Raw genomic sequence first — 14,238 nt, forward strand, 5'->3', positions numbered from 1 at the left:
GGATAACATTTGAAATGTAAATAAAGAAAATAAAAATAAATTTTAAAAAAAAGTAAAAAAAAAAAAAAAAAGAAAAGACATGAAGTTGCGAAGAAAAATTTAGGGAAGAAATTAAAAAAAAAAAAAAGAAATACAAAGATTCATGTCCTTTGAGCAAACCCTCATAAAATCATCACAGAAAATAAGAACTTCTATGTTCTTCATGCATTTTCTTTCATATTTCATAAATGAAAGGTATAACATATATCTAAAAATATGTAAGTTTTAAAAATTGAAGAATTTTTACATTATTAGAATTTATTCTGCATATCCATTTTGTGTTTTACAAAGCAGTAATACCTATTAAGATTCTATTGGGTCAGGGAAAGAATATCAACAGATTGTATGAAAAAAAAAAAAATTAGGTAAAGCTGTAATTCACCCCAGGAAGCTTCTAACAGTAAACACCTTTCTAAACTTCTCAGAGATGTGATTGTCTCAGTTCTTCCCAGTAGTTACACAGATTAGGAACATACAAAAGACGTGTGATTCCTTTATGCAGTTGAGGTGAACAGGATGGGTGGTAAGATCAGAGTGTACTCAGTGTTCTGTAGTCATGGGGCAGGTGGCCCTCTTCAAGGCCGTCATGCTGCTGAGAGCATCCCCTGATCTTGAGCTGATGACTTGGTTTCCCGTCCCAGCTCCTGCCTCTGGTCCCATCAGTGGGCAGTGTGCTTGTCTTTCCCTTGGGGATTCTTCCAGTCCTTTCTCCTTAGCAACAGTGAATTCCTCTCTCTGCTTAGGCTACTGGGTATGTCGGACTATTTTGGTAGGGAGGCCAGGTGTTTAGTGTCTGAAGAAGAAAACAGGAATGGAAACAGTCTTCCCTGATTGGTAAGGACCCCTTTCCATCCTCTTTCATCGCCCTCCATCCGCGAAGCAGCAGGCAGAGCGCTGGCCCTCAGGATGAAAGTGTCCTGTGTCTGTCCTGGGCATTTCAGATTCAGGCTAACTCCTGAAATGGTGCTTGGGGTAGGCACTTTACAGGAACAGGAGCAGTGTGTGCAGAGGAGGTGGCTCACACCTTTAATCTCAGTACTTGAAGAGGCAGATGAATCTCTGAGTCTGCCGCTAATCTGGTCTACAGAGTGAGTTCCAGGACTACACAGAGGAACCTGTCTTGGGGTAGGCATGGGAGGGTTTCCTGACAATTGACTTTTAAATCATTTTCAGTGTATTTTTCTTGTTTAAGAATGAATCCTGTAGTGAGGGATTTTAAACTCGCAACCACACTTCCAAAAGTTATCAGTCCCTTCTTGAAGTTACTTGTGCTTTAAAATTTCTATACAGATGTGTCTGTTTTATAAATTCAGTACTGCAACCTGGGCCTCCCAGCTTCTCACCTTCTTTGCCAAACTTCTTTTTCTTTTATTGACACTTGCAGTTAAAGTGGTCTGTTCTTGCTCTGTGGTGAAACACCCTGACAAAAGGGTCTGAGCTCGTCAACATCCTGGGTCTCGATAGACACTTAGGCCTGCAGGTATCTGCCCTGCCACACCTTGCCTGGTCTCAGCTGCTCTCTGAAGTAGACTCTAGGGCCTCTTCGTTCTTGCATCTGTCATGCCAGCAAAGCCAATCCTATGTGGACAGTGCTGTCACATTCTTCTACCAGCTTGAGATGTGACTAGGTCCCCTTTGGAGCACTGCTATCAGCTTCCATGTGCTTATACTGGAGAGCACTTTCCCAGGCTGTTGCTTTCAAGGCAAGGGGAGCACTTTCAGCTACATTTCCTGATCTCTCTTTTCAAGTAAAATTTCCTTTTCACACGTTGGAGCCCTTAATGGGTAAAGTCTTTCTCTTTGGGCTCATTTCTTGTTGTCACAGCGCACAGCCAGGGGGTTCTGTGGCTGTAAGGTTTAACTTTTGAGCTCTTTCCTCCTCAATAGACTGCATTTCTTTTAAGTCCCCCCCCCCCCCAGGGTTTGTTTCTGTTGCCCTGGCTATCCTGGATCTAGCTCTATCTGGATCTATCCTGGCTGCTGCTGCTGCTGCTGCTCCTCCTCCTTCTTCTTTCTTCTTCCTCCTCTTCCTCCTCCTCCTCTTCCTTCTCTTTCTCCTGACTGTAAACCTGGATAAATCTAGTAAAAGCTGGCCATGCCACAGAATAAAATGCTCTCTTGTCTGAGATTTTCTTCTGCCAAACAGAAATGATTAGCTTTAAATTCACTTAACCAATGTTCTCAAGACACAGGCAGAATGTTTGATGTAATTATTAACAGGACAGATGAGGAGTTCCACCTTGTGGGGGTGACAATCCATTACCTAAAACATCCTCTTCAGCTGTAAGCTTATTCACCCTGTCTTTTCTGCTTTTCATTTGAATAAAAAACTAAATTTCTTTCTTTCTTTCTTTCTTTCTTTCTTTCTTTCTTTCTTTCTTTCTTTCTTTCTTTCTTTCTTTCTTTCTTTCTTTCTTTCTTTCTTTCTTTCTTTCTTTCTTTCTTTCTTTCTTTCTTTCTTAAGATTTATTTATTACATGTAAGTACACTGTAGCTGTCTTCAGACACTCCAGAAGAGGGAGTCAGATCTTATTGATCTTATTACAGATGGTTATGAGCCACCATGTGGTTGCTGAGATTTGAACTCCGGACCTTCAGAAGAGCAGTCAGATGCTCTTACCCACTGAGCCATCTCACCAGCCCTCTTTCTTTCTTTCTTAATGGGATAGAAGTTGACTGTTCAGGAAGACAGAGTTCTACTTACCTATGCCTCACAAGCCCTGGGGTTAAAGGCGTGTGCTACCATGACCAGCCCATAAAGCTTTTAATTTTTAAACAAACAAACAAAGCCATTGAGAAGTGCTTTAATGAATAATCCATGTGTGTTTCCGTGTGTGTAAGTACATGCATAGAAGAGCATGTCCTGTAACAATTTCCTCTGTTGCTGTTCACTTATCCCTTGAGTTAGGTTCGCAAACCTCAGCAGCCCTCCTGTCTCCATGGATGTTGGAGGAACTGCAACTGTGAAGCAGGTCTACCAATAGCACTGCCAGCCCTGGTTAGCACCAGGGAGCTAGCTACCTAGTTAGGGAACTCTTCCTAGTTAGGGAGCTAGCTACCTAGTTAGGGAGCTCTACCTAGCCGTCCAACCCAAGTGTCCTCTTTTGGGAAGAAGTAGCCATGGATACAACTTTGTAGTTGTTTCTTTTTGTACTGAGTGTATTTTCTTCTAAAGCTCTTGTAAAAAGCCTTACTTGTGGATATTCAAATCTATGATCTGTTTTTGTTCCTCTTTCAATGCCATGTTCGTGTTTTATTCTACCCACACATACTCATAGCTCATTCACTGTCAATGTTGAATTATTTCATGGTATTTGAGGGGTTGGATTTTCTTTTAATCCCCTTTGATCAAGCCTTTCTCCACTAGTTATACAATAAACTAGGACTTTCATGTAAATGGTTTGGAATTTAAACTGAAGTTGGGCATAGGGATGTGCTGTAGTCTTGGTTTCTTGGGAGGCTGTGGTAGGAGTTTGAGCCTAGATTCTGGACAATATAAAGGAGAAATGAAAGGGGAGCACACTGGCTCACTGTGTAAGAGCTCTCATTTGTAACACATACTTTTCTTCTTAATATTCAATCTAAATTATAATCACTGGCAGTAGATATGCTAATTTAACAAACCTGGCAAGCATTTCACCATTCATTTGTGTCAGGAATTCGCTGTAGATGGTAGGCTGGAAGATTTTAGTAGATAGTTACTTTAGTTTTCATGTATTCTTTGAGGAACAAAAGATTATCTTATAGGAAAAAAATTAGAGCTGGGTTTGGTGGTTATCTTAGTCAGGGTTTCTATTCCTGCACAAACATCACGATCAAGAAGCAAGTTGGGGAGGAAGGGTTTATTCAGCTTACACTTCCACATTGCTTTTCATCACTAAAGGAAGTCAGGACTGGAACTCAAGCAGGTCAGAAAGCAGGAGCTGATGTAGGAAGGATGCTGTTTACTGGCTTGCTTCCCCTGGCTTGCTCAGCCTGCTCTCTTATAGAACCCAGGATACCAGGCCAGAGATGGCACCACCCACAAGGGGCCTTCCCCACTTGATCGGTAATTGAGAAAAATGCCTTACAGCTGAATCTCATGGAGGTATTTCCTCAACTTAAGCTCCTTATTCTGTGATAACTCCAGCCTGTGTCAGGTTGACACAAAACCAGCCAGTACAGTGGTGCACACCTTTAATCTCAGCACTCAGGAGGCAGACACAGGTGGATCTCTGTGANTTTGAGGCCAACCTGGTCTACAGAATGAGTTCCAGGATAGCCAGGGCTACACAGAGAAACCCTGTTTCAAAAAACAAAAAGTAACAACAACAACAAAAAAAAGAAATTTAGCTTCTTTACTCCTACATTCAGTTTTATTTTTTATTCTATCTAGAAATATTGGGTAATAATCATAACATTATATCCTTAAAATTGCTCAGTAGAATCTTGTACTTTTTTAACTTAATATTATATAATTGAAAAATTGAAATGTAGTTCATATTTTTCTATCAGGAAACTTCCAGAAATTAAAATTAGTGGAAGAGGTTGAAAGTGTTGAAAGCACTTCCTACTTTCACTCCAGATCAGAGCACCCCCCATTTATTACAGAAACAAGAGTATGGGAAACTATGTTTTATGTGTTAGAAATCATGGGACACACGACATGATAAGATTTACCTGTGGAAACTTTTAAAAGCAACTCATTATTACTTTGGACTCAGTTTTGCTTTTCCAAAGAGCATTTTTTTTTTGTTCAGTTAGTTTTAAAACAGTATAGCATAGTTGTTTAAGGTTAGGAAGAAGGAAAAAAGGTCCATAATTCTCTCATTTCCTTTTAACATAGTGAATATCTAATAAATTCATAAACATGGTTGTGACTAATTTCATATGTGGCTTCTTAACCTGAAAGCTCTAACTAAGTTGCTGTATATTTGTATTTTTTATTTTTTTGTAGGCATTGCTGGAGACCGTGTTTGGTGTCAAAGTAGTTATAACAGGTGATGCATTTGTACCTGGAGAGAGGAGTGTCATTATCATGAACCACAGGACGAGAGTGGACTGGATGTTCCTGTGGAACTGTCTAATGAGGTACAGCTACCTCAGACTGGAGAAGATTTGCCTCAAATCCAGCCTCAAAAGTGTCCCTGGATTCGGTACGTTAATCATGTTTTCTTAAGTGCTTAACTCATTTTGTATGTAATGTGCCTGCTCTAAGAACAAAATGAGGTAAGTTGAACAGTATGTTATTCTCAGCTTTTCTCATGAAGCTAAAAACATTTCCAGTTTCTTTTTATCTTAGTGGCTTTGTTATTGATTTTATCTTAATCTCTGTTTTAAAAATATCTTACTCTAGAAGAGAAAAACTGGTGTCAAGGAAGTAGATCATTTCTTAGGGCAACCATTTGAAGGATGTGAAGGATTGTAACTTTTTTAGAAACTTCACTTACAAATTAAAATGACACAAACTCATTCTCAGGTCAGGAGAATTAACCGCTTGCCTGCTTGAAGACAAGACCTTGAGGGACTCCTCCAGCTGTAGGCTTGACCTCATCTCCCTCCTAAATCCTGTCCTGGTTCTGTCTCTCTGGGTCTTGAGACAGCATTCTACTCTATTTTTTTTTAAAAAATATTTTATTAGATATTTTCCTCATTTACATTTCAAATGCTATCCCGAATGTCCCCCATACCCTCCCTCAACCCTGCTCCCCTGCCCACTCACTCCCACTTCTTGGCCCTGGCGCCTTCTACTCTTATTAACAGTCTTTTTCATGTTTTGACTTGCCAACTTCTACTTTTTGTGTCTGTCTGTGTGTGTGTGTGTCCAAATATAAAAATCATTTATAGGAACAGGTGAGAGTTTGCTCACAAGAGTGTAGATACTTTATCAATGGCTGCACCACTGAAAAATATGCCTGTGCCTCCAACTGTTAGTGCATATAAATCCCCATGAGTCCATGAGGCTCTCCCTTTTCATTACAGGGTATCACTGAGTATTATAGCTACGCCATTCCAGAAGGCAGTGGGCCACAGGGCTCAGGCCCTTCTTGTTGCTCTTTCATGGTATTCCCTGAGCCTTTGAGGGATAATAATATAAAGTAGCAAGTATCTGGATATTCAAGTGACATTACCAGTTATGAGTTCCTCAGTTGCATGGCTCTCCAGAAAACTCTTCTCTGACCAGAGCTGACATATGCATGAATATAGTTACTTAGAAGACAGTTTGACAGTTTGAAGGCACATATATCCATTTAATAAAACAATGACAGTAACAACTGCAGTGGCTTTCTCACTGAGGTTTGTGACCTCCCACTCATGGGCTTTGGATTAGCTACAGTACTGGATGTGTATTTCTCCTCAGAGTAGGCATCAAGTCAAATCACACTATAGCATGCATGTATGCATGCACGCTCGTGGGTGTGCACGTGCACACACACACACACACACACACACACACACTTTCAGCTTGATTTCTGTGTCCTGTGATCAATGTACGTGGCAGCCTCAGCAATAGAATCTTGCCATCTGGTTCTAGAGAAGAACTAATTGACTGGCATCTGCCTGTATTTATTGGGGGCTTGAGTGACCTAAAATCTCAAGGAAGATAGTTGGTTCCTTGCACTAGGGTTATTGTTTACTTATCTATGGCTTCTGGGAGCTGATTAGCTCATACACACAGGGTACTTTCATTTCAAACTCTTTAAAAAAAGTTCTGGTTAGCTTCTTGGGTATCAGATTCCTTCTTGTAATTCTTGTAAGTATTGGTTGACCTCCTCCCCACTTCCTTTTCTCCTCTCTTCCTGCCTTCAGTCTTTCTACTTTCTGCTGTTCCTGCCTCCTGCTCTCTTATCCCATGCATTCTGCTATACAACTACTTCTTTTTAAAGAATCTTTAGTTTTCTGGATTCCTGTCTTATTTCTTCTTCATAAATGCACATGTATATAAAATAAAAACTAAGTTTATATAAGAGAACATGTGGTGTTTGTGTCTATGACCCTGAATTACATTGCTTAATACATTATTTTGCAGCATTATTTTCCTCCATTAATACATCCATTTTCATACTATTTCATAATTTCATTTTTCTTTATGATTGCATAAAATTTTATTGTGTATATGACTATACTTTCTTCACTCGTTCATCAATTGATGTCTCCTTGCTGTTGTGAGCAAAGCAGCAATGAACATGGATGCACAAGGCTCTCTGTGAGGGATATGGAATCCTATAGATATGTGCCTGAAGCACTATAACTAGGACTTTTTAGGTGTTTTAGAAACTCCCCAGTGATTTATATAGTGGTTACATTCCATAGTGGTGAATGAGGGTCTCCCCTTCTGAGCATCATCACCAGTATCTGTTGTCATTTGTCTTGATAATAACCATTTTGGCTAGAATGAGATGGACTCTCAAAGTAGTTTTAATTTTCATTTATTTGGGTAAGGATGTTGAAAGTTCAATTATTTACTTCCTTGTTTTGTTTTTCTAAGGCCCTTTGTGTCTTTTGCTTACTCTCCCCTATCAGGAGAGGAGCTTAGGAGGATGTCGTCCATGTAGGCAGTCTCCTCACTAAGTTAACTCTGTCATTGTAGTACACATGATTTTAATTTCCTATTAGCTTAGATTGTTGCTCTTATTTTGTGACAGGCTGAGTCCTATTGAGAAAGTGCTTACCTATGGCCATGTCTTGAAGTGTTCTCTCTGCTTCTCCTTGAACAGTTTGAGATTTGCTGTTGAGGTCTTTGCATTTGGAGTCGATGTTTATGCAGGTGGGGAAAGACTGTGCTTCTTTACTGTACTTGTAGACAAGGCCTGTCCAGCACCGCTTGTTTCCCAGGGTCTATTTAAGTGGCTGTAGCTGGGTGGGGGCATAACTGAGTCCTCTCTTCTATTCCACTGATGTATGTGTCTGGTTTTGTGCCAGCGCCATGCTGCTTTTATTACTGTGGCTCAGTAGTATAACTTAAAATCAGCCGCTTACTCCTGTATCATTGTTTCTGCCCAAGATTGCTTTGAGTATGGGGTATTTTATGCTTCCGTGGGAATTTTAAGACCCACTCCCCTATTTCTGTGAAAAAAGGGGCTGGAATTTTGATCGAGATTTTATTAATCTATAGATTGCATTTATGCAACACTGTTTTTACAATTAATTCTTTTGACCCATGAGCATAGTGAGGCTTTTTAGTCTGCTAGTGTTTTCCTTGGCTTTGTGTCTGTGTGTTATACTTCTGAATTAGAGAGTTTTTACTACCTTAGTTAGCTTTAGTCCAAGGTTTCTCTCTCTCTCTCTCTCTCTCTCTCTCTCTCTCTCTCTCTCTCTCTCTCTCTCTCATTTATTGTGATTAGGATTATTTCTTAGTATGTTTGTCATTGGTACATATGAAAAGCCATTGATTTTTATATGTGGATGCTACATCCTGCCACCCACTGTGCTAAGAGTTGTTTGTCAGCTTTGTTTTCTCGTGAGTTTATTAGGGCTCTGATTTGTGGCATCGTGTATATAGGGATGCCTTAACTTTCTAGTTGGGAGATTGTTTTTTAGCTATTTTTAAAAATTGGGATACTATAATTAGTGTGTGTGTATATATATATATATATATATATATATATATATATATATATGTATAGAACAGAAGCAGATAAACACTCAACACTATAAAATGGGTTAAATCTTATGATGCAAGTATTTGAATAAAATACTTTGAGAAATACAAAGGATAGTAGCTGGCAGGAAAGTAAGATGAAATGTAATATGAATCCATTAAATTAAAGAAGAACATAGAGGAAAAAGAAAATCATACCAGAAAGTAGAGTAATAAGAAGGAACATGGAATGGAGAGAACCAAAATAAGGGCATAGTGATGCCAAGGGCATGATCGAGTAGAGCTGGGCTGGCACCTGCATCCGGCTGAGCACCCACCAGAAGATCCCGAGTTTCCAATGCTCTAACATCTCAACGTTTTAAATTAAGTTGTTGTTGTTGTTGTTGTTGTTACTTACTTTATGTACATTGGTATTTTGTTTGCATGTATGTGTGAGGGTATTGGATTCTCCCCTGTAACTGAAGTTATAGACAGTAACTACCATGTGTGTCTTAGTCAGGGTTTCTATTCCTGTACAAACATCATGACCAAGAGGCAAGTTGGGGAGGAAAGGGTTTATTCAGCTTACACTTCCACATTGCTGTTCATCACCAAAAGAAGTCAGGACTGGAACTCAAGCAGGTCAGGAAGCAGGAGCTGATGCGAAGGCCACGGAGGGATGTTACTTAGTGGCTTGCTCAGTTGGCTTTCTTATAGAACCCAAGGACTACCAGCCCAAGGATGGCACCACCTACAATGGGCCCTCCCACCCTTGATTATTAATTGAGAAAATGCCTTACAGCTAGATCTTATGAAGGCATTCCCTCAAGGGAGGCTCCTTTCTCTGTGATAACTCCAGCTTGTGTCAAGTTGACAAACAAAACCAGTCAGTACAATGTGGTTGTTGGGAATTGAACCCAGATCCTCTGAACAAATAGCCTGTGTTCTTAAACACCAAGCAATCTCTCCAACAACCCTCAGTGTTTTAAAATACTAACATGATGCTGCAAGCAAAACATTCTATTCCTGACCTCACATGGTTAGTGGTATCAAAATGTACAAAATTAATGCAAGTGTTGTTTTAAATCATTTCAGGCTTTGAGTATAAAATTTATATGAAAGTCAAGTGAATTTAGACTTGGGTTGCATTATGTATATGAAACACTTCTACAAAAAAATCCAGAAAATAAAAACACTCTGGTACCAAGCATTTAGGACAAAGTACACTTAGCTTGTATGTGGGTCCTTAGGGAAAACAAAACAGTATAACTTTAATATTTCTAATTCTTAAAAGATAACTGAAGAAAAACTGCAAAGTAATAGAAGATCTGGGAGGGACTTAACAGTGTCCCCTATAGACCTGGTCCCCAGAGGACATGATGAAAATTCTGAAACTAGTCACTACTGGAAGTCTCTGAATACGTGGCAACTCCAAAAACATTTCCTTTCCATTCCCTGCCCTCTCAAAGACACTGCTCCAGACCAGCACGGGGCTCCACACATCCTCACACATCATAGTCTGTTCTTTGGAGCTTGGGACCACAGAGTGTCCACCATGCCCTGCTGATAACTTTGAATTTGTAACTTAAATGCATCCCAGCCAAGTCTGTTTGTATACTGTTTAAAAGACTTGGCTCTGTGTGTCAGGGGGATGGAAAGAAGAACCACAAGGACCAAAATGAGTGGCGAGGTTTGCACAGAGGAGGGCATGGCAGCTAGGATATATCCTGGGCTCAGAGCCAGCCATGGGGCCAGACGTACTTTATGTGTGAGATTTAAGCCTAGTTTGTTTAGGTCTAGACTTGTAGCTGGCTCTTTTGTTACTAACAGTTATAAACATTGTGGATAATGTGCTTCCCACCATTTCTCCAAACTGTGAAATGTGCATTGGTGGGCTAACTGCTTGTCATGAGTTGAGTTTTATAAAAACTGTCAAATGCCATATGTTGAGCAGTTTTATTGCCTAGAGGACACATGCAAGAGATGATTTCACACCGGTAATTTTGTTGGTAAAAATTAAGGTCTCCTAACAGTTAATTCTGGAGTTTGCTTGTTGGAATTGCTTGGCAGGGATGAATTTGGACTTGTTAGTTTTGTGTGTGTGTGTGTGTGTGTGTGTGTGTGTGTGTGTGTGTGTGAAAGAGATTTGGGGGAGGTGTCTTGGGGAAGAAATGTTTGTTTAGTTCAGTTAACTTAGTTCAGTTATATGCTATGCTAAGAGTATATCAGGATTACATATTCTGGAATTACATTGAGCTAAGGACACTGAGATCTCAACAAATGACCTGCAATTGTGTTTTCAGTGTGCTGACCTCTGAACAGGGGATAAATCCTGAACTGTGTGGAAGTTGACCAGTTTGCTTGGCTTCAAGGTTGTCAAGTCAAGTCACTTACTAAACTTATAAGTTGGGCTCCTGTTTGTATACTGATTTCTCAGTCAGAGACACGGCTGCATGTGAGGCTGGGAAAGTAAGAAACCCAGTTTGCATCCTTAGGTCTGCTGAAAATCAAAGAATTCCTTTCACTGTAATTATATTCTGAAATTATCTACAAAGTATGCTTTTATGGTAGTAATTTTAAGAGAGGACAGGAAAAGACTTGGGTAAACTTTAAGGCTTTTAGTCTGCTTTGTATTTATTGGTGAGGCATAAACACTATACAAAACCAGATTAGAGCCAGCTTTGCAATAGCAGTCAAAGGACACAAGAGATGGACTCTGTGTATCTGAGAGTAGTTTGCTGACCAGTTTCAATAGATAATTTGATGAGTGTTTTAATTACTTTTACTCTTCTGACTAAGTATGTATAAAGTGTGATTGCATTTTTAGTGCTATGATGAGTTAGGCCTTATATTTACTATATAATTGTGTTGTTTTTAAAAGTTTGATGACTGTCATTTTTATTTCTGTAACAAATTTTACAGAAAATATTTTCTTTATGTTTAAAGTCATCTGTTTCAGCCAGGTGATAGTGGTTTATACCTTTAATCCCAGCACGTAGGAGGCAGGGGCAGATATCTTGCATTCGAAGCCAGCCTGGTCTACAGAGTTAGTTTCAGGGCAGCCAGGGCTACACAGAGAAACCCTGTCTTGAAAAACAAACATCATTTATTGATGAGTATTCCACAGTTGTGTCACGGATGCCATCAGAGGCAGGTTTAGGCAGCCAGGAAGTCAGAATGTTGACTGCAGTGACAGTGGCATTTGAAGTATGTCTTGCAAGTGTTGTTACTTGATGCTCTCAACTATTGAAATCAGCTAATACAGTTCATGTGAGTTCTAAGGAAAATAGTTTGGCTCAATATTAGATGGAAAATGGTTACTACTTGTATATCTTTAAGCAGTTTTCCTTCAACAAATAAATGTTCTGAAATAATTTTATATGAATAATTGTTGATTTATTGGAACTAAAAAGATAATAAAGGATGTCCCTGTTCACCCAGTTTCTCAGGTTGTTTCCTTCATAGCAGTTTATTCTAGTGAAAGGGTAGATTGGCACTGTTTAGCTGACTAAACGATCAGGTTTGGTCTTGCTAATCTTTCTATTAATGTCCGTTTTCTAGGACATTAATGTCTTAGGATCCTTTTGAGGGACTACTTTGCTTTTAATCACTCTTGCTCCACTTCAAAGCAGCATGCCCTTGCTTTAAAGGGTGCTTCTGGGTAAGATGTTCTTCATTCTGAATTTCCATGGTGTTTCTCCATTAGATGGTGGCCATGAGTCTAGGTACAACAGAGGTGAAGTGTGAGTCCTTTATCAGAGAGGTTCATGATGGTAAGTGATATTTATCTCTGTTACTTGAGTGATATGGTCTGGTGTTGTGTTACTATATTTATTATACTATATTCTGTCTATTCACCAGTAACTATATTATGTTCATAAGTAACAGTCCATGCTTATCACATTTATTTTATCATCTGGCTTATTGTAGAATACTATCATTATTACCAAAGGTTTTTTTAGCTTTGGATAGAGAGTTCTTACTGACTAATGCTTCTGTCTTTTGCTGTACTCATCTTGTTTCTTTCACCTGCTTATGTTCTGATGCTCTAAGACTCCGCCCTACTCCCTTTCTCTCACAAGGTCTTACTATATTGACCAGGCTGGTCTCAAACTCAAAGAGATCCATTTTCCTCATGAGTGCTGTGATTAAAGCTGTGTGCCACGCTGCTTGGCTGTAGTTCCTTCTCTGTAGGAGCTGGATCCTTTGCCTTCCCCTGAATATACTAGATAACCATATTTCTTGGTTTGTGGCTCCTCTTCTATCTTCAAAGACAACAGTGACTAGTTGAGTCTTATACCCTTTCCTTTTGAAACTGAGTCCCCTTCCCCTGGTCTTTTCTACTTTTAAGGGCTATTATGATTCTTTCAGTTCACTAAATTAATCTAGGCTAATTTTCCAGTCTTAAATTTAGCTGCATAGTAACCTCTGCTGCCCTTTGTTTGTAATATAATGTATTCAGCTGTTCAGGTATTGTCATATGGATCTGTTTAGGGATTTGTCATGGTTCTGCCTCCCAGACCTAATTGCTATCATAGTCTGGCTCCTGCAAAGCTAGTGACATACTTAGCTTGAGAATTCAATAAAGGTGTATGTAGATGATAAAGTATCTAGAAAATTGATCAATAGCAAATCTATAGGATGAAAAACCTGTTGGTCTCTGTTAGAATGGAACCCATAAATTATACCAAAAATGAGAATCCTCATCTTGCCAACAAATGCCATCAGTGAATGTTTATTTTGTCAATAACAAGCAAGAGTGTATAGTGTCTGCCAGGAGATAGGATAATTCCTAGGATAATCACTACACTGTAGAGTATAGTGGGATGTGCTGTGTGTACGTTTTTGGGTTTGTTTTCCTTCACAATTTTGTGGTTTTTCAAGTTTGGAATAGTTTTGTAAAATAGGTTTGCTTTAGAAGACCGTTTACTTGCTTTGCCTTTTGTTTTGAGTCTGGCGCCTGTGAATGCAATAGAGTAGGCATCTGCACTGGAGGGGAGCGTGTGAGTTAATGGTCTACCTCACTCAGGGTGCTTTCAGAGGCTTTGTGGAAGTTGATGTTCTCAGAAGAGGGATGGGGAACATTACTCCATTTGTTATGTGAATCCCAGGACGATGGTACTCCCCTGACTTGGTCTATATGACACTTGGCATCTTGACTGAGGTTGGCATTCTGGGACCTGTAATTTCTTGTTAATTAGTTTCTGGATTTACCTGTAATTATAAGCTATATAAACTGTACTCAAGCCCTGCTCAATACTGTTTCTCAAGGTCTTTGTGAGAGAGTTCACATATACTGTGCATCTGCTCATTTCATTCCTTCTCATTGAGTTAGCTGCTTTCAGGTATCATTTATTGGTTTTATCCTTACCCTCTTCTCGGAACTGAAAATACCATTGAAGGGAATAATAATCTGGCTGCTTTGGTTTCTGGTGTCTTGGTCTAGTTTCTCCTGCTACAGAAGCTACAGAGGGTACAGGATTGCATTAGCAGATACAGAGACAGTGATAATAATGTCTAAGCTATCACCAAGGTTCAGTTCTAAGAGGATTAGATAAACAGTGCAGATGTTTTATGATTTAAGTATAGACCATCTGTGCTAAAATGAATGGATGGAAGAAAAGATAATGGAACACATA

The 14,238-nt window shown here is 39.4% G+C and overlaps 1 protein-coding gene across 5 annotated transcripts in view; it reads left to right on the forward strand.

The window, feature by feature from the left end:
* The window catches only part of Lclat1 (lysocardiolipin acyltransferase 1), a 129,809-nt gene that overhangs the window by 52,977 nt on the left and 62,594 nt on the right, over positions 1 to 14,238 (forward strand). For 4 of the 5 annotated variants that reach the window (XM_021218112.2, XM_021218113.2, XM_021218114.2 and 1 more), the window contains exon 3: positions 4,976 to 5,174. In XM_021218112.2, the coding sequence (XP_021073771.1) occupies positions 4,976 to 5,174 (199 nt within the window). Of the gene's footprint in view, positions 1 to 4,975; positions 5,175 to 12,346; positions 12,373 to 14,238 lie in introns of those variants that run through there. The other variant, XM_029531491.1, reaches the window with a different exon arrangement.

The sequence above is a fragment of the Mus pahari genome, chromosome 18, assembly GCF_900095145.1.
Source record: "Mus pahari chromosome 18, PAHARI_EIJ_v1.1, whole genome shotgun sequence".
NCBI classification, from domain to species: domain Eukaryota; kingdom Metazoa; phylum Chordata; class Mammalia; order Rodentia; family Muridae; genus Mus; species Mus pahari.